At 31.4% G+C, this 21037-nt stretch overlaps 4 protein-coding genes across 4 annotated transcripts; 1 reads left to right on the top strand and 3 right to left on the bottom strand.

Moving 5' to 3' along the window:
* Positions 1-9376: 9376 nt before the first annotated feature.
* On the bottom strand, positions 9377-11547 carry LOC130980172 (putative pentatricopeptide repeat-containing protein At5g59200, chloroplastic). Its single transcript, XM_057903820.1, has one exon. The coding sequence runs from the start codon at positions 11545-11547 to the stop codon at positions 9625-9627; it is 1923 nt and encodes a 640-aa protein (XP_057759803.1). The 3' UTR covers positions 9377-9624.
* Positions 11548-12314: 767 nt separating this feature from the next.
* Positions 12315-14009, bottom strand: LOC130980176 (chlorophyll a-b binding protein 6A, chloroplastic). The gene is made up of 4 exons (XM_057903824.1): positions 13752-14009; positions 13561-13663; positions 12618-12906; positions 12315-12531 (listed from the first exon to the last, which is right to left on the bottom strand). Exons 1-4 carry the CDS (start codon positions 13940-13942, stop codon positions 12392-12394), a joined length of 723 nt encoding a protein of 240 aa, XP_057759807.1. The 5' UTR covers positions 13943-14009; the 3' UTR covers positions 12315-12391.
* Positions 14010-14838: 829 nt separating this feature from the next.
* On the top strand, positions 14839-17459 carry LOC130980173 (rhomboid-like protein 19). The gene is made up of 8 exons (XM_057903821.1): positions 14839-15004; positions 15088-15215; positions 15682-15742; positions 15862-16028; positions 16246-16351; positions 16435-16637; positions 16745-16882; positions 17127-17459. The coding sequence occupies exons 1-8, from the start codon at positions 14948-14950 to the stop codon at positions 17215-17217; spliced, it is 951 nt and encodes a 316-aa protein (XP_057759804.1). The 5' UTR covers positions 14839-14947; the 3' UTR covers positions 17218-17459.
* Positions 17460-17962: 503 nt separating this feature from the next.
* On the bottom strand, positions 17963-20764 carry LOC130980174 (uncharacterized). Its single transcript, XM_057903822.1, has 6 exons — positions 20432-20764; positions 19488-19596; positions 19259-19389; positions 19091-19168; positions 18790-18936; positions 17963-18285 (listed from the first exon to the last, which is right to left on the bottom strand). Exons 1-6 carry the CDS (start codon positions 20732-20734, stop codon positions 18181-18183), a joined length of 873 nt encoding a protein of 290 aa, XP_057759805.1. The 5' UTR covers positions 20735-20764; the 3' UTR covers positions 17963-18180.
* Between the last annotated feature and the right edge of the window lie 273 nt (positions 20765-21037).

The following is a 21037-nucleotide window of genomic DNA, read 5'->3' as shown; positions in this document are numbered from 1 at the left end:
TCAAACATCTATGATTACATTTTCATGTAGGACCTAAACTCCTTAATGGATGAATCTCCCTCTGCTTTGTGCGTGAGGGCGAGGAAACCTCTTCAACTCCCATGCACATGTTTCACACGCACATTAATTATATTGTTCCAATAATACAGCTCAAGAAAATTAATTTCAGTTATTCTTCTCTGAATATCTTAATTAACCAAAGTAAATTAACAAGAAATTTTTTCTATTGATACGACTTTTCTTTTTCCCTAATTTGTTTTTCTTGAATATTAGTTTTAAATATATTAGTGGGATGTGATCCTTTAATCTTGTCTTGTTTATTAGGGCTATGCAATCTTTTTGGTAGATAAATGTCTCACAACCCACTATAGATCTTTAGTTTGTATTATTATTAAGTAGCTTTATTTGTTTGTTTATTTGTTATTGCCAACAAAGGCACAAACACCACATCATTCCTCATCCTTTAGATACAAATCACTGTTTTGATCTTCATCAATGGATGTATATATGGCCAAACTTTATATATATGGAACTAAATTATCCTTTCTTAAACAAAATGCATGATTGGATTATATATAAATATCCCTTTGACATTTAGGCATCTTTTCTATCTATGGCCCCATGAGTGAGTCATCTACCTATCCACCTATTATCGTTCTTAATAAGATTAGGATGTTCATAGGCCCCTGACAATCTAAAATACTCAACATGTTGACCTAATTAAATCAAACAAATTAAAATTATAACAAAATAGTGACATATAACAACAATGATAATAAGTTCGAAAAATGAATTCGTTTAGGTATTAATTACCTAAATAATATTGTAGTTTCGCTTACGGATAAGCTTTATATATATATAATACATTCACCATCGCTACAATCCATTGTCGTCTACTATCCACTCTCTTTATTCTTAATTAAAAGATAATTTAAATTCAAAATTAATTAATAACAAATTTATATGATCAGTGTCTGAAATGTTTGATATACAAATACCGTTATTGAAAATGTTTTTATCTTTTTAATTATGGATATTTATTATTTAATAATTCAACGTAAATAAAGAATTAAAGATACATCCCTACATGCCAAAATTACTTGGTTATGTTGTTGCCTCAAATATTGTATAGAAAAAAATGGTCCAATTCCTAACTAGATTTTTATTATAATCGGTTCTATTTTATATCATATGTTGATCTCATATGATATGTTTCCATATACTCCATAAAAGTTGCCATGGAAAGTGAATTAGGTTATATGCCGGAAACATAATTTTAATGCTGAACATTTTTGCATGACAAAGAATGAATGAACAGGGTATGAAGGGACTCCAGCATGCAAAATATCATAGCGTGAAGAATTAATATAAAAGGATTAAGAGTAGGAGTGAGTTGAGTTAAGTCTAGTTTACTACTTTGGCTTATATATATTTTTATTCCATTCACAACTTGGTTAATTAACCACTTAATCTAATTATAAAATTTAAGTATGTTTGCCAAAAATTTCACATTTAACTCAAAAATCATAAGTTTATTTGACTCTTTTTCGCCCTTTTATACATAACATTGAGATGAATTTAGAAAGCATGATCTGCTTTAGTTTATATTGTTCAAAGATGATTTCGATTAGACCTGGACAATAATTTCTAATAGAATAATAGCTTCCATACCCATATTTTTAAGACTATCAAAAATAACTCCTAAGGCTATAAACCATGTTCAATAATGTTAATATTAAGGTAAGGAAGGTAAATATTCTTGGTAGGTTGACTCTATCATTTATTTTCATATATTTCAATGTAATTCTCTCAATAAACATGCTAACTAAAATTATTAAGAAATCATGCATATTAATGAACAATATGTATATGTATAACATATAAACTTATGGAAATGTTATGTTTATATCACTGAGAAATAAAATATGCCTTCAATTGCCAACTTGTTTAAATTATTCCTATTAGAAGAAGCAGTAATTTGAATGAAGTCAAAACTGGCATTTACCATGTGACTAATTAACTTCTCATCATACAAAATTGTGGGTTTTATCTTTAAATATGTAATGCGTACTAAATACAATGTATCATATGATGACATTATTGCTTCTTTTTATGCTATTGTAGACAAGCATGACATGACTACAGGATTAAAAAAGAAGAGGTAATTAGTTTTTACAAGAATAACATTAGATAATTACTTTTTTTTATTAATATCAATTAATTTTTTAAAATTATTTTGTTTATTTTAAATTTTAGATTTTAAATCTTAAATTATAAATCTAAATCCTAAAATTAACTAATATTAATTAACTAAAAATTAGTATTCTATATTTTCTCTTTTTATTATTACTATCATGATCATTTTCACAAACAATACTACTTCATTGGAACTTATACTCTTTTACAGTTTCTTATCTATTATAAGATTTTTTTTCTCTTCTAATGCACAGTGAAATAGTATATATAAGAGTCGGCAAGATGAAAAATAAAACAAAGACTAATACATATAAGCCCCAACAATAAAAATGAGGGAATATTTACCTAGTAATGTTGTTATACAAGTGATATATATTGTTTCCTAGGTCAGCATTATTATGCAAAAACAATAAAACGAAATAAGGATAAGCACATATATCTTGTTGATTCCAGAGTTAACACAGCCTGGACTTTGAAAATGACAATGCCGTGCTATGTGAAATAATTTACATGTATTTTATGTATATATAACATATGATAAACAACTTATAAGAAATTAGAGAATCATATTAATTATTAGACATTATATATAATTATATATATATAATTAAATTCTAATAAACCTAACCAAGCATTTTTCATAGATGTATATGAAACATATGCGTGCTTGGCTCCTCATACGCCATTTACAGAGATTATCGAAATTTCAATAGGCTCTAAAAATGGCATACAGGGAGCCAGGCACATACACAAACATATATTCATCCAACTAATTAAATGTGATGTGATCTAGATCAAGGAAAAAAAATCAAACAATAAACCTACAGAGACATGAATATGAAAGCATGCAATGTGTATATGGATGTGTAATCATGGAGTTTAAAGGACTAAATTGCTAGTAAGGATGCTAGCAAGTAACAAATTAAACCTACAGAATGTGCATGTATATATGCAATGACATCGATATATAAATGCAATGTCATGACATATATGTATGTATGTGTATGTGCATAATTTCATGATAATGATCATGATCAAACCGTAGATCATTTCTCATTTCCTTCTTGAGTGAGGATCGGAAGAGAAGGAGTGAGAGTAAGAGTGGATGGAGGAATTAATGAAGCTTAGTATCAAGATCTGTAAAAGTAGATGGGGAAAATTAAACTAGTTAATTGAGGAGTAGGTAGGTGTATATATGTATATATGTAGGTCATAATAATGAAAAGAATATAGAGTCCTAGAAAGAAAACTATGGAATAAAATGAATTAAAGAAAGTCCATTAATTTTGCATAATAATTAATGGAGTGGATTTTGAAAGGGAAAGGATCGGAGGAAGATGTGGGGTTGTGGACGCCCTGAATTGAAGCCAAGGTCTAAATATAGAGAGAATGAGAGACCCCATTTAGTAATAGTAAGTAGTCAAGGAAGGAGGGAAGGAAGAAAGTAATGGAGAAGAGAGAGAGAGAGAGAATAGTGGTGTGTGTAAGGCTACATACTAACCACTCAATTTCCTAAGCTAAACTTTTGTGGTGTTTGAAATCTCCTTTTCTAGGTCGTAAAGCTAACATTGCTTTCTCATCTCTGAACTCAATTTGTCTTAGAGTGCTTGGAGGACATGGATAATGGATTCCTATCACTTAACTTTCTTTAAATAAAAATAAAGCTAAAGCAAGATAAAGCAAATAAATATTACCATAATGTGCTTTCTTTTTCTTGTTGGGCATCATATGTTTCCGTATACTTTATTTTATTTTATTTTTTATGTTTACCCAACTACTGCTCTTCTAATATCATATTATATATATTGTATTTTAAATCATAATTATTAGTGTATAAATAAGTGACAATATATATAAATATATTAGCTTGCAGGTTTAATCCATATGCTCTAATAAGATCAAAATTATATCCTTTTAAAAGCTCCTAAACTAAATAAGCATGGTTTAATTGGATATTTTTTATTTATTATCTATTTGGTTTATCATAGAAAGAGCATGGCTGATGCTTTTTATAAATCATATTAATTACTTTAACTGCTTTATGATTTAATAGATTCATCTTATATATATTCACCAAAAAAAAAAAGTTAGTTGGGCTCTAATCAAGCCAATCAATATATTTTTCATATGTTTTTTTTCCTACTTAAAGAATATATAATGAAAAAAATTCACACTTTGACAATAAATTTATTATGACATTGCTGATGAATAAATTAGGAAATTTTATCACAAAATCAATTATCAACTATTACTAATTTGGTCCTTATACTTTGTTTCTAGGATATAAAGTCATTGAAGTTTGATTATGCATGGGTGTATCATGTATGTGTAAGAGAAGCAATATATATAACACCAACAATTTAATGATGTAAAAAGAGTAAATTATTGTTTTTGTCTTCAATGTTTGGATAAGTTTTATTTGTATTTATAACATTTAAATCGTTGTATTTGTATTTTTGATATTTGTAAAAGTAAATTAATGTTATTCTGTCGTCAATTACACATTATGAGTTTTAGGTTGAGTTTTAAAAAATTTTTTGAACTAAAAACATAAATGTATGGGATAGAACCGATGATCTACTCCAAAAAACAACTCATTAAAAATTGAAACTAATCTTTACAATATTTAAATAATTTATTTTTTTAGGAATATAATTGAACCTAAATATAAATAGTGGGTATAATATTAAAATCAAACGCATTCAAATGAGATATAAATGAGAATGAATATATTCAAATGAGAATAATTGAAAAATATAATCTGATTTGTTAGTATAATTAACGGTAGGATAATATTAAATTACTTTTATAAACGTTAGAAATATAAATAAGACGATTTAAATATTTAAAACACAAATATAATTTATTCCCAATATTGGGACAAAATAATAAGTTACACGTTAATTCTATATTCATAAAAGTTTGAGTTAGTATAATTTGACAACATGTCTTAAATAAATAGTTCGTTAAGTAGTTTTGTCCAACTAATATATATATATATATATATTCTTTTATATAATAGTTACAGTTGTAGTATTCAAATAAATAGTAGTTTACTCTAATTTAAAGGAGAAACATATAACTTTAATTTGGATAAATTATTATATATTGATATCTCAAAAAGTTTGGTGATATTAAGTGGATATCGTTTAATTTATTATAACATAGAAAATAGTCATACTTTGTATCAGAAATACAATCGGTATTATAATTTTAAAATGTAATAATTTCAAATGTAGTGTTATCTAATTAAACTTCAAAAGAGATTATCATATTCATTCACATACAAGTGAAAGAATATGAATTAATTTTACCAATCAATCTTGTATTTGAAATATTGAATATTAACTTGTTTTCCCTGTTATATTTACCTATAAATATGTGTTTTGTATAAATGCTTGATAAGTCCAAAAACTTGCTTTAACATTGATTAAATTAGTAGCCTCTTCTTCAACTCGAATTTAATTTGGTTAGTAAAAAATATGTTGACTGCTACCAGAAATTTCTCACAAATATCTTTATAGTACAGATTAAGAAATTTAAATAGATATAATTTATTTTATTTAACTTGAATTATTCAATAAATTTTGGGCAAGTAATAAAACCCTAGCAGCCTAGCAGGAAAGCTAATTCAAGCAAAGGATATGTATAAGAGCACCTAATAGCATTGGTCAAAAGAGACTAATGTTTTTTTTTACGGTATTTTTTCATCCGACAAATTAAAACTTAATTCGTTGCGAATCTGAATTCTATTTAAAAATTTATCGTTGGTCAATGAATTATTATATATATAAAGTGAAATTTGAACTTCCGATACTTACTTAAACAGATGAGTTGGTTACACTATAATGTTTAGAAGCTTGAAACTAAGCATATGTCATTAATTAATTAATTAATATCTATGAAGTACGAATATTTTGTTAAGTTGCTGTGTTTGTATGTCTAACCTTATTCTTAATATGTATTTTTGAAATAATTTTAGAAATAATATATATTATTATTTATTAAAATAAAAAATATTTTAAATATTTTGTATAATTAAAATAAAATATTAAAAATAATTAAAAAATTAATTTATATTTTAATACTAATAAAATATCAACGTATTATTATTATTATTATTTTTTAAAATATTATATTTTATAAACATGTGTATCTTTATGTCTTATACAATTTTAAAATTTGTATGTCAACATATTCTATATTATGTCGTATCGTATGTGATGTCCATATCAGTATTCGTGCATCATAGATTAACATTAATTAATGCATTATGCTTAAACAGGAGAAAGGACATAAAAAAATAGTCAAAAAGAAGGTGAAGACTGCTGGGTATGGAATGTTGAAGCGTGAAGAGAAGAGAAGAGAGGAATAATATAATTAAGTAGGTAGGGTTATGATAGGGAATTATTGTGCATAGCTAGAATATGGTAAATGATTAAGAAAGGGATTGAGAGAAAAGAGGGAATAAAAATGAAAAAAAAAAAAAAGAGTTGGGGGATGGAAGCTTTATCGTGTAGAGTGTTGGAAGGAACAAGTGTGGGAATCATGGTGTCAGATTTCATTGGCATTGGCCCCCATTATTATTTGCCTAATGCCTAATGCCTAATGCCTGTGCCTGCATGCTTCAGTTCCTGCAGTCTTGTGTTCTTCTGCTTGTACCTCTCTCTCTCTCTCTTTCCCCATTGGTATCATCAAACACATCATTTATTCATATAATATGTGTGTGTGTTTTTTTAACAATCAAACACATCAATTATATATATATATTTCCATCATATATGTATAATATTTTTCCATTAGAAAAAAGAAAGCACAGATATTGGGTGTTGGCATTATCACCAATCACCATGTTCCCTCTCTCTGAATACTTTAATTTTGCTCCCCTTTTGAGGAGAAAGCAAGGAAACGAAAGCCTGTTTGCTTTCAATTGCATATTACATATATTCCGCATCATTAGTTTATGATACTTATATATTAAAATCAGTCATTAAAATTATTTATTAATATAAAATATATATTAAAATATAAATATATATTAAAAATAAATTAAATTATATATATATTTATATATAAATAAATTAATAATTAATTTTAATATATAAATAACATTTTTTATATTATTATAATGTTATTATTAATATTATCATGAGTTTATTTGTAGAATAATGTTAGATAGACAAAAAAACAGTCAAAATTTGTCTTATTTAATATTTATTAATTGTCACAATAATTAATAAATACAAAATAAGACAAGTTATGATTGTTTTTTGCTGATTTTTTTTGTTATCAAATATTTTTGTTTATTTTATACCTAAAAACACATATTACAATTATAAATTAAAAAATATTTTGCTAATCATAAATTTATTATGTATTACATGTTAGCTAAATTTTATTATTAGTAGTATTAGCCAGCTCAGCTTTTTTTTTTCTTTTCCTTCTTCTATTTGTTTTTTTATTAATATATTATTATTATTATTATTATTGTTATTTCCTTCTGCCTAAAAAACCCTAATAACGTATGTGGTGGATGCAATGCTATATGGCAGGTTTCTTTAATTTGTCAACTGTAAATATAGATACATACGAATGTTTACATGTAATAATGTAAGTAACATTTGTTTCATTTGTTTATAACAACTTTATTCTCTCTGTGTGAATGTTACAGCTGTACAAATTATTCTGTTTTTTCATATGCTCCATTATTATCCCTACCTAGGCTAGCAAGCTCATGAAATCTCTTTTATCATTCCAAAAAAGAAAAAACAAAATAGTAATAATAAGGTTTAATTACTGCATTGTTCTTTATAGTTTTACAAAATTTTTAATTAAATTTTTATAATTTTTTTAATTGAATTTTTATATCAATTTTTTTTTAATTAGATTTTTTTATAGTAATTAACTTAATTGTATAGAAACCAACTAAAATAAAAATTAGGTACAAAGATTCAAATAAAAGAAAAAAAAAGTGTAAGAACTCAATTAAAAAAAATTAATGCAAGGACTTAATTAAAAGAAAAAAAGATATAGGGACCTAACTAAAAATTTTGTAAAACTATAGAGACTAACAAAGTAATTAAACCTAATAATAATAATAATAATATTCTAAAGAATATACTATAATATTTATGTTTACTAATACTTCCTTCGGTATTATTCATTATTATTATTACATTTAATTTTATTAGTAATATTAACCATAAAAGAATTAATTATTGAATATATAGCTAAAGAGAAAATTTGTGTTTTCTTATCGAACAACTAATGACTCTTTTATTACTAAATCAAACGTGAAAATTAGTGTTGAACTAGAGTAATAATAAGTAAAAATTAAAAAAAAAATAGACACAGTTGTTTAATAATAAAGAGAATGGTTATCTGTTGTATAGTCATAAAAATTAGAAAATAAGAGTTGATAAGTTACATAAATTTGTGTCATAGGATTGAATTGTGTATAATTGTGATGGTTTTAATTTGAGTGTTTCTTTCATTCTCATGAGTATTCTCCATTTGGATTAGAGATTCTATGATTTTTTTAACTTAAAAAAAGTATGAATTAACCTATATTATTTGGTTTTGATTGTCATGAAGTTTTAAATTTAATGCATACTCTAGTTAAAACTTAGAAGCATTCATTTTATTCTATTTTATTCGGTGAGCGCTTTAATTTGCACTCGAAATTTATAAGAAAATAAGATAAAATAAAATTATCAAGTTTAATAAAAAAAATCAAAGAGCCTAAGAATAAGATCATTTGAGTAAAAAAGGAAAAAAAAACATAATAATAATAATAATAATAATAATAATAATAATAATAATAATAATAATAAATTATTAATTATATGAGGTGAGATTATTATTATTATTATTTTATTAGTGTGGATGCAATTATAGAACAATCACTCAATTTAACATCCCATGTGTTAAGTGGGCCAAGAAAATAACATAATAGAGTTAGAGTCCTAATATGCTCTTACTCTATGTTCATGTGTGAAGATAACAGAAAGCAAGACAAAATTGTGATTGAGGTAGATAGCTATAAGCTATTACATCACTACAACAAAAAAAGTTAAAATTATTTGGGTTCGTACATTGTTCACAGACAATAATTGTGTGATTACTCACTTTCACAATTTTTTACGTGTATAAATTTCACCATCTTATTAATTACATTAAAGTTCTGGCATGCATGCATGCAAACACAAACCAAACCGAGCCAAACAAAACAAGGCACAAGTTTATACTTAAAATTGAAATTGAAGGAAGAAAAGGAATCCTATCTTGTCCTCCCAAAAATTCTCGCTTGATTCTATTAACATATCCTTAGTTTCTTTCTTGGTTTGACTCTAACTTCAATTCTCTTTCACCATAATTGGAAGACAAGTTCTGGTGTTTAGCAAGAGCTATGTGTAACATTAACATCCCTCACCAATAATCCTTACAAGAACAATGTCCATTTTCAAAATGGTGGAATCTATTGCGATCTCTAACCACGATTTTCCGGCTAGTAATTTTCGCTATGAGCTTGATCATGGCATGGCAATCATCACAGATCCTTAAATTTTTCACAACTCTCAACGTTGTGTGAGGTTCAGTTGAGATCAATCCATAGCTTATTGCAAGCCTCTCACTATGTACTGCAAGAGCCAATTCCTTCTGCTTATCATCAATATCATGTAAAGTCACCTCTGTTGCTGGTGAATATCCCTCCAACTTTGTCAAATAGTTTAATTCCTCTAATTTTTGGTAGATACTTCTCCTCTCATGGTGTTTAAGATCCCCTGAGAGGAATTCATGTATTACATTATTAACTTCAATGGAACTACAACCTGGTTCCTTCAAGATTCCTCCCTTTTCCATCTTTTCTCGAAATTCTGCAGCAAAGTTCCATCTTCCCAATGAAGCATAGAAATTTGACAGCATGATGTAGGATCCAGAGTCCATCTTAGAACATTCACTCAAACGTTTTGCAACCTGTTCTCCTACCTCACTGTTTCTATGGATTTTACAAGAGCTTAATAAAGCACAGAGCATCTTATCATCAACATGTTGTGCTCCCATTCTCTCAATGAAGTTGTAGGCCTCTTCAAGCCTACCTACCCTACCAAGAATGTCAACCATGCATCCATGATGTTCTATGTGTGGTTTGATCCCATGAAGTGTTTCCATTGATTGAAATATCTCAAATCCTAACTCAACCAACCCACCATGGCTGCAAGCATTCAAGACGCCAACAAAGGTAATACTGTTGGGACTAATCCCCTGCTTAAGCATTTCCCTAAACAACTCGATCGCTTCAATGCTCATCCCATGCAAAGCCAATCCACAGATCATGGAATTGTAACTTGAAACATCTTTCACTTTCATGTCATCAAACAATAATTGTGCCTCATCAATATCACCACACCTTGAGTACATGTTGATCAGTGCTCCAACAACAATCTGATTAAACTTGACATTGCACTTGTGCATGTACATGTGAATCCAACGGCCGAGCTCCAAGGCTCCCAACTGCGAACACGCAGACAAGACACAAACAAAGGTAACTTCATTAGGCTCCACCCCCTTCACTTGCATTTCTCTAAACATCTCCAAACCCCTATTCAATTCCCCATTCCTCACCAACCCATCTATCATAGCAGTCCAACAAACAGTATCCTGAGTCTTGAGTCCATTGAACACCTCAATCGCCTCCTCAACCATGCCATGATCGAAATATGAAGCCATCATGACAGTACGCGCAACAACATCTCTTTCAGGTATTCTATCAAACACCTTCCGAGCATCTTCCACCTCGTCACATTTCCCATATAACTCAATAAGCTTCAATGCTACGGACCTATCCAAACCCAATCCAGATTTCAAAACCTGGCCATGGACCTCCCTGCCACATCTCAGAGCACGTTGAAACACGCAGGCTTTCAACACCGAAGTAACAACGTAGCTATCAGGCAAAACATTGTTGTGTCCCATTTGGCCATACAAGCCAATGGCAGCAGAGTAAGATCCAAAGGACACAAACCCATCAATGAGGGAAGTGTAAAGGTACACATTTGGATTGTGAGTGCTGTGAAAGAGCTTGGTGGCATGGTCAATGGAGTTGAGCTTGCAGTAGAGCCGAACAAGCTCGAAGACAACAAAAGGGTCTTGTTCTGTTCCTTTCTTTATGGCTCTGCCATGTATGGATTCAACATGTTTGAGGTTTTTACGGTTCTGTTGCAAGAGTGAGATGATGTCTGTGTCTCTACAAATGTTTTGGTCGTTGTTGGTTTTGGCCTTAGAATGTGTATATGAATTTGATGAGTTATATAGGTTTGTGGTTACACTTGGCAAAACCAAAATACTCATTTCCTTTTCTCTCTTTGGCTTTGGTTAGTTTAAACTGAAAATGTAAAAATACATCACCACTTGCTTAAATATATCGTGGAATACGAAATATAAAAAATTGTGTGAAATAATATATATATATATATATATATATATATATATATATATATATAATCATAATAGATAATTTAACAGCTAATTTGCTAATTTTTTTTGTATATTTTGAATTATTTTAAGATGATATATTCAACTCGCGTCGAATTAAGATTAATACGGTTACATTCTTTTTAAATTGTTTTACATGACTTTGTACTCATATCTCAAATAACATAATCTTCTCATACTCAATTAAGAGGTTGCGAGTTTGAGTCTCCAATCTTTCGTTAAAAAAAAATTACTCATATCATTGTTACTTATTAAGAGTTATTATTTAATCAAGTTAGTTAAAGAAGTTTGCTATTAGTTAGTTTGAATGGATCATACATCTGACATCTCATTTCTTCATTGCTTGTGCAATCTTTGATCATAGTTAACCTTAGATTCTGTTTCCCATTAGATTCAAAAAACAAAGAAGAGTTATGATAGCTTTGTTTGAAAGTATCACTGTTTAGATGATGATGATGATTGGTGAAAATATTGAAGAAACTTTACAACAGAAAAGGAAGGATACAGTTATACACACATTTTAATTTGATTCTAACACCAATTATCACCATCTCTTGCTTCTTTTTATTTGATTATCATTATCTTTGAGCTTAAAAGTTTCATCACGAAGTATGAGTTGTGACTTCTGAAACATATCATATCATATCAAATTAAATTCTAATTACAAGTACAGCACAAAAGAGCAGAGAAATCTCTGAATTCAAAAGGGAATGATGACATTTCCAATGTTGTTGTGCCATGGATCAGCCAAGTGAGTGGCCAAGTTCTCCAATGGTCCAGTGCCAGGGTATGCTGATTGTTGCACACAGAATCCCACAAAAGCCAACAAAGCAAGACGTCCTAAAAATATCCAGCATGAAACAAATTTGTCTCAGTTTTCAATTCATCAAGCAAAGAAAAAATACAGAATGTTATCAAGTTGTTACCATTCTTGATTTCTTTGATTTTGTATTCGTGGAACTTCTTAGGATCCTTAGAGTATCCCAGAGGATCAAAGGCACCACCAGGGTATTTCTTCTTCTCGGGGTCTTTCTCCATGCTTCTTTGGTGCTCCACAAAGGCAATAGCAAGGAATTCAATCACCAAAATGGTGGGGAGGGTGCCCCATGGAACAGGGTTTCCAAGGTAGGTTGCTTGGCCTCCGGGCTTCGCAGCCCATTCCTGAGCTTGCACCCAATTTCCTAAGCCCAATGCCTCTGGTACCAACATACCTGGCTGCAAAACACAACAAAATTCAAGGTTTTTTTTTTTCCTACTTGCTTTCTAAGGTCTTGTAGGCTAAGTTTGTTTACATATACTAAGACACAGGACACAAAATTATGATAGAATCCCGCCATGTGTAGGTGGCAACTTATTGGCCAGCGGATTAGTCTCTGTCCGGTCGAACTAGGAATACCGTGGAAACCAAACAAAAAAAACAATATAGAAATATTATGTATAGAGACATAAATTTTCTGTCAAAAAAGAAGAGGAGAGAGAAATGACATATGTAAATTAGATTTTTATAATTGATTTTAATTTATTACTAATCAAAATAAAAAAAATATTTATTTTTATACCATTTTACTAGAGAACCAACTAAGAGTGTAGTCAACTAGAACCAATTAGTTGAAAAAACAGGAAGTTCGTTATAAAAAAGAAAAAAAATTCACTATCCTAATTTTTCTAATTTCAAAACTAGAAATATAAAGAGTCAGCTTGAATTAGCTTATGTTATAATTTGTTTCCTACATTTTTTTTATTTTTATATTTATGTCCTTATTTTGACTGTCTTGTATTATACTCTTCTCAAGACACAGCCTAACTGTTCTATATATATAACACAGATCACAAAGAGGGGAAAGGAAGATTAAGCGAAGAGAGACTTACAACAGCAAGCATAGCCCATCTGCAGTGGATAAGTTCAGACTCCTTGAATCTCTCAAGATTCTCTGGTACTGCTCCAAGACGAAGAGGGTCAAATCCAAAGTCACTGAAACACACCACATCAAACTCAGGAATTAGAACCATGAATGTGTATGACGAAACCTGAATTGTTGAATCAATGAATGTGTATATACCCTGGAGCTGAACCGTCAAGGTAAGGGGGTCTAGGTTGGCCTGGCATCCAGTCAGCAGTCATGGAGAAGCGAGAAGACACATTGCTTCCAAAGCATGAGATTGGAATTGAAGTGGCAAATCTTGACTTTGAGGAAGAAAGAAGAGACGGGAAAGCTGATATAGTAGAACTCATCAATGTGTTAGACGCCATTCTCTCTCACTCAAAAATAGTCAATCAAGGAAATGGCAGCTTGTAAGTAAGTTGAAGCCTCAAGAATATAGGGAGACTGGTGTGGATATAGGCGAATCCAAAAGTTGCTTTCTATTGGATAATCATGGTAACTTCAGACATGTCATTGGTCCACGTAGATATTTGTCCATCCACTCTGTCCCTTGTGGATATCTCTCTCTTTCTGTGTGGTGCAAATCACTTCCTAGATTCTCAAAAATCTAAACTCCATCGATCCATTTTTTGTGCAATCCGAACTAATTGCTCTCTGTAAAAAAGAAAAAACAAAACATCTGCTTGCTAACTTAACAAGTTATTATGTTATTATCACTTCATATATGATATTTTTAACATAACGTATTTATCTAAAAACTATAATGCGAAAAGTTCATATATGTGGAGTAATGTTACTACCCGAAAGGATAATGCATGTAAATTCTTATTATCATGCAGTGTGCTTTTTATTTCCCAATTACCATATTATATAATATATGTATACTAAAAGCTAACAATACATTAAAATATATATATTTTTTGGTGTCTAGCTCTAGAAATAAAATTAATATAAATACACGTTGGAAATTTATGAAATACTATATGTATTTGTATACAAATGTATAATAATTAAATTGGTAGGTAAAATTTTTTTTTAATATGTACAATTGTACATAATGTTTTTGGTGGTCTCTCTCATATTGGCTTTATATTGGGCCAAGGATACTTGCACTTGGGTGGGCTTTATTTGTGTCCAATAATTTCTGAACAAGCAGTATACCAAGTGGTTTGGGCCCATATGTGGGCCTGAGTCCTGACCCAAAAAAAATTTTTCTGAACAAGCAAATGATTTCTTCTTTCTTGAATCTTGAATAGTTGAATTAGTTTAGAAGTGCCACTCTAACTCTGAATTCTAATTGCACGTAGCATACGCATACCTCACTTGATTCATCACCTATCTCGAAATCGAAATTGAAATCGAAATCGGAGTCGATGAGCACGTCAGCGATTCCACTTGCACCTTCATCTTCATCTTCAGCATCTTCACCGGTATGCATCTCTCTCTCTATCTCTCAATGATCGTATTGCCAGATCTCCAAATTTTGTGACGGATTTTGTTCTTGTTATGACAGGGAACGGGGCTGTTGTCAGGTGGATTCACGAAGCTGTGTAAGGGCCTTGGAGTGGTTCTTGTTGCCGCTCACATTCTCGTTTACCTCTTCCCTTCTTCTCTTACCTACCTCGCTCTCGTTCCCGCCAGGTTCCCTCCATTTTTTCTTTACTATTGCTCCTCCAATTCATCGTTTTATTTTAGGGAATAGTCGGTTAATTTAAGACATGATTATCAAGGTAATCAAACTCAGGAGCTTAGGTAAAGTTCAATTGTAATCGTAGACTTGATTTAGGGACTTCAAGTTGGAAAAGTCGATTGATCATGATGATGACCATGACGATGCGGGTGACTTGAGCTCCCTTAGTTTCAGATTGAAAGGAAACTAATCTTAGATTAGTAAGGTTTCACAGCTTAAGCATTTTTGAGTCCTGTGCTTGTGCCTGTTCTTGCTCAAGTGTGAAACCATTGCTTTGCAATATTCAGTAAATTCTTTTCATAACTGAGCCTTTGCTTCTAGCTTTCATACAAGGGCTATTCATAGCCTGCATCCGGTTTATTTATTTTAAATTTTTTAACTCTGGGAAGTTATTTTGCTGTTGCATTCATTTTGCAGGACGATTCCGTTCGCCTGGAATCTCATTACAGCTGGTTATGTCGAGCAATCTGTATATGGGGTATGCTCTTACTGTTTTTCAGGCTTAAGTTTGTGTGCTATAGAACATTATAATTCCAGAGTTGCTTATGTTGTTTTGAAGAAAACTCAGCAATTGACATTGGTTGCACAATTTTATAGGTGGTGATCAGCACAATAAGTCTTCTGTTTATTGGAAAGCTACTTGAACCAATATGGGGTTCCAGAGAATTCTTGAAGTTCATCTTCGTGGTTAACTTTCTAACTTCGATGTGTGTATTCGTCACCGCTATTGCCTTATACTACATTTCAACAAAGGAGAGTTACCTGTAAGCACATATTAATATTATCATCTGAGATGATATTTTCTGCATGTTGCTCATGCTACTTCCTGTCTCATTTTTACTTCTAATTATTTTTTGCCTGCCTCATCATTTTGAATTACTTGTTTTCTATTATTTGTCAAATCTTAACATATACTCTACTTTCCATTTCCACCATGTACTTGTTGTTTTGATCCACTTATGTTCTTTTGGAATTTTCTAGTTACACTCCCCTATCGGGATTTCATGGAGTTATATCTGGTTTCTTGGTTGGCGTTAAGCAAATTATACCAGATCAAGAGCTTCCTCTCATCAAGATAAAAGCGAAGGTTTGATACTATTCCGCTATTGCTTCGAAGTTGTTACTTTCCCGCAACGATAGGTTTATGTTGCCACTTCCATGTCTCTTCAGTGGTTGCCGTCTATCACTTTATTGCTTTCCATCGCCATCACCTTCTGGACAGAAGAGGCTGCAGAGTATCTTCCAACCATAGTGTCTGGCACATATATAAGCTGGATTTACCTTAGATACTGGCAGAGCAAACTAGAGACAAAAATTAGAGGTGACCCAAGTGAGGATTTTGCATTCTCCTCATTTTTCCCTGGATTTTTAAGGTAAACTATGATCATAGGTTGTAACAAAAAATTAATGATTCATTATAGGCTCCTGAAATCTTTGTAGATATCAATAATTTTTTTTTTTTCTGGATGCTGCCTTGTAGACCAATCATAGACCCTATTGCATCAATATTTCATCGAATGCTCTGCGGAAGATCCGATGCTTTGAACAATGCTCAAGCTTACACCCAGGATAGTGAGTCTTTGCCAGGTTCTGACTCATTCGAAGCTACTAGGAGACGGTATTTTCACTCTACTGCAATTTAGTTATAATCAGATCAGTGATGTTGCCAAATAGAAATTGCTTCTGTGAGACATGTTGGAAAACAATAAAATAAATGAACAATGAACAGGAGGAGGTCCTCATCAGTTATTTTTCATTTTTGCCAGTTTTATTGGTTTCTTCAACTAAATTATTCGTATATTTACCTTGTTTAGTAATAGTTCTTCTTAAACATTCCCTTCTAACTGATCCTGTTGTTGCAGAGAAAGAGGAGCCCGAGCACTGGAAGAGAGGTTGGCTGCTGCGCGCATTGCTGGAGAGTCACAAAAGAGAGATGCTGCAGAAAATGTATAATTCCTCAACTTTTGTAAATTGGGATCGGTTCAGTCAATATGAAACTATTACAAGTGACATTTTCGGAGGGGTATAGTTACAAAATTTTTGTCTAGGTCAAGTAACATTTTTATGTTCATTTTCCGTTGGACAATGATATTTGTGAATCTAAAGTTTTTTCTTTCTTCTGTCGGATAAAATATAACCGACTCACATTTGTACCTAACCAAGATATAGAATAAAAAGATTTGTTGTATTTGTTATACCAGTATCAATAGTAACTTTCGCATGCATCCAAGTTTTTGCTCTCCTTCGTTGTTTTGTTTTCGGTAACCTGGCATATTAGGTATAATTTATTTGAAAAATAAATCAATCAATCGTGTACCATGTTGCATGGATTTTGGAAAATATTTCGTCCCGCTGATTCGTCAAAATTTATAATGTTTAAAAGAAAATTTGCATTTATTTTTTAATCAAAACAACCACGCAATCCAGTTCTCCGAGAAAGTAGAGTTGCTTGGAAGAAAATGGTCTCTTAAGCTTTAACACAGCTTCATAATTAAGATTAGAACCCAAAACTTGTAAAAGCAAGTACAGTCCTTACCGAAATGATTGCAATGCTAAGTCTCACGGTCAGGACATAATGCAGTAAAATTTCATGTGTTTCTACCTAAAGAATGTACCTAAAGAATGTAAATGTTGCTTTAGTGCACAGAGAATAGCATATTCTAGACCAGAGTTAAGATTGCAAATTGTAGCACATAATTCATAAAGAAGAGGAAGAAAACATTTATAAGGATATACTCAAATATCAAACCTTATGATAGTTCACTGAAAGGCAATTCATGTTTAAAGAAATTGCACAAACAAGAAGCACACTGGCTCCATTTTGCAACTCCAAAATGAATGGACAAACGGGAATGAGTAACCTATATTTGGTTAAAGAGACTTAACAAATTGATAATAAGCATAACATAAGGTTGCTTAATCCCCGGCTTTTCTGTATTCTGGCTTCAGTTCATAAGTGCCTTGATTAGTTCCTTTGTTATTGTAGACACACAGATCTTTAAGTATATCTTTCAGAAATTGCTGCAGAAAAAAGTGTGTTAGATCCAACACATCAGTTATATAAGGCACTACTGAAACTATATATCTTGCTTAAAATAAATAAATAAATGTCAGGTGGAGAGATAATGGTGAATTTTTTTCATATCCATGTGTAATCGTGAGATATCTACCAATTGAACAGAGTAAGATTACATAACAACAGCAACAACACCAGAGTCTTTGCTCACTAGATAGGCAACAGCACAGAATAAGATCTCAACAATTAATGATACAGTACTAATCTCTCAGAATTTCTCAGCATGATATATACAATTTCTTTGAACTAATGAAATCTACCTGGCACATTTAAGTCGTCCAATTGCATACGTATTGGGCATCTAGTGTACATGCATAACCACTAGAAGCAACAAATTCCTCATATTATGACTCTATGTTTCCAACGATTGCTCCATAAGATTATCATAAAGTAACATCCAATAGACTAAAGCTGGATATTAAGAGAAATATATTAGTCAAAGCACATACTTCAGGTTGGTCGGTTTCTTGTATGAGATTTCTTAAACTCCAATTTGGCTGCCGTTCAAACAGCTTAAACACAATTTCTTCCATCTCTCCACGGTCCCTTCTTGTTCTCTTCGTTTCTGTTGCTTTAGCTGGAGCTTTCTTCTTTTCCTAATTCAATATAGAAACTTCAGAGACAAACAAAAAGAAATATATCAAACCGCATATGGCTAGTTATATAAATTCCTCAACTCCAACTCCTCATCCCCGGATTCCTCTCACTTTGCATGGTAATACGGATTTAGATTTTGCATGAGGAACTTACAATGGGTCCAGAAGATGATGAAAAGGTGAATAGTCCAGGCATCGGTCTCATATGAGCCCCACTATCATTGTCAATAACCTGAAAAATAGAATAGTTAAGAAACCTGAGGCAAATGAAAGTTGCTCAAAACACTACATCAATATTATGAGAATGAGAGCCACAAGAAACCTGTATCTGTCTAGTTTTGACCATGTACTTCTGTGTCCTCTCACGGCATATTTTCCCATAAAGTTCCATGCTTTGCTTGTGGGGTCTCATGTCAAATTTGTTCAGTATCTTTCCCTCCACACATATTTTTCCTACAACCAGCAACATTATGTCACAGAAAGATATGAGCTAACAGCTTAGTTACCATCACATGTAAGTTCTATCAAGTCAAACAATGACAAATATTTACCTTGGGGTGTGTCCGAGAAGACAGACATGGGAATGAAGTCTTTAGACATATCCATAGCAAAACATCTGGGTATATTCCCAGCTTCGGTCGCAGCCAATTCCATAGTAAACTGAGGATTTTAACTAAACAATCAATTTAAAGAGAAAAAAGAAAAATTACAGAGAGAAGTGTCACTAACAATAACAATCAAAATATTTTCTCACATATGATACACAACATATCCCATTCTTAAATAGAAATAAAAAGCAAATTCTAAAGCAATTCAAGAAGTTAAATTTGATTTTGACCAAAGTTATATAATTCAAATACAAAGCTAGTTACATTTGATTTTGACCTTCATATCATGTTTGTTAAAGCAATGAAGTAAAAAGTTAATTTCATTCACGGCCCCACTTATCTACTCAATTAAGCAGAAGGTTAGTCTTGTAAATTAGATTCAAGAAACATCCAGAGGATCAAATCAGATTTTTAATTGCTCAACTGCTCCATAACTATATAAATTGCAAGATCCAGAGATAGCTGGCTGATATTAACTCCAGCCGGTGAATAATCACAAAATAAATTAATATTGCATTGCTATCAACTTAAAATTCATTGATATCAACAATTTATGTTGCTGAGATGTGAGAGCTGGTTCTTGAATTGTTACCAACCATAACAGCAGCATTGCAATGCTTAGAAATCAAGGAATCAGGCCATGGCATGGCATGGCATTTCCTCAACATGAAGCAACGAAAGCTGTCTACACTAAACAATGAATCTAGAATCAACCAAAAAAATGACATTTTTATTTTTTACTGAAGCCGTGTTAATCATAATTCGCTAGGGTTTAAGAAAAGAACTGAACAGGATTTTTGTTTAACGTTGTTACTTTGTTAGTGGAAAGATATGAAGATGGATTTGAGGCATTGAGCAATGTGATGTGCGAGGGAATGGGAATGTACCTGGGGAGGAGAGTCATCGGAGGAGGAGTTGTCGGAGTTGTTGAGGGGATCGATGGAAACGATGACCTTGGCGACGGGGCGGGAGGGGTCGGATGAGGGAGAGGCGCCGAGGCAACGGGAAACGAGAGGAGGGCACTTCATAAGCCACATGGCTCTCTCAGCTTTGCTCGTCTCTAAGTAACCGCCATAACCGTATGATCCACCACCAGCTTTGTTCACATTCTGCTTGCTTCCTCCTCCTCCTCCTCCTCCTCCTCCTCCTCCTCCGTCAGCTGCCTCCGCCTCAGTTTTAATTGATTTCATTTCAACCGCAACGGAAACCGTTTTCCTTGCTCTATTCTCTTTCTCTACATTACGTGCTATTTTGCTCCTTTTTTTATACTCTCATTTTTTTATTTATTTGTTTTTTGTTTTTTGTTTTATTTCATTATCTATTTTATTGACCTTCCATTTTCCAAACACAATCCAATCTCTCAAGTCCCTAAGTCATAGCTTTTTTTCCAAAAATGAAAAATAAATAAATAAATAAACGACACATACAAATCTTTTTTAATCAAGTACAATAAAATTGACACAAATCCAACAAAAAGAGCGTATACATGTGTC

Source organism: Arachis stenosperma, chromosome 5, assembly GCF_014773155.1.
Source record: "Arachis stenosperma cultivar V10309 chromosome 5, arast.V10309.gnm1.PFL2, whole genome shotgun sequence".
In the NCBI taxonomy this organism is placed as follows: Eukaryota; Viridiplantae; Streptophyta; class Magnoliopsida; order Fabales; family Fabaceae; genus Arachis; species Arachis stenosperma.
The sequence above is the reverse complement of the archived record's forward strand: the minus strand, read 5'-3'. Positions and strand labels throughout refer to the sequence as shown.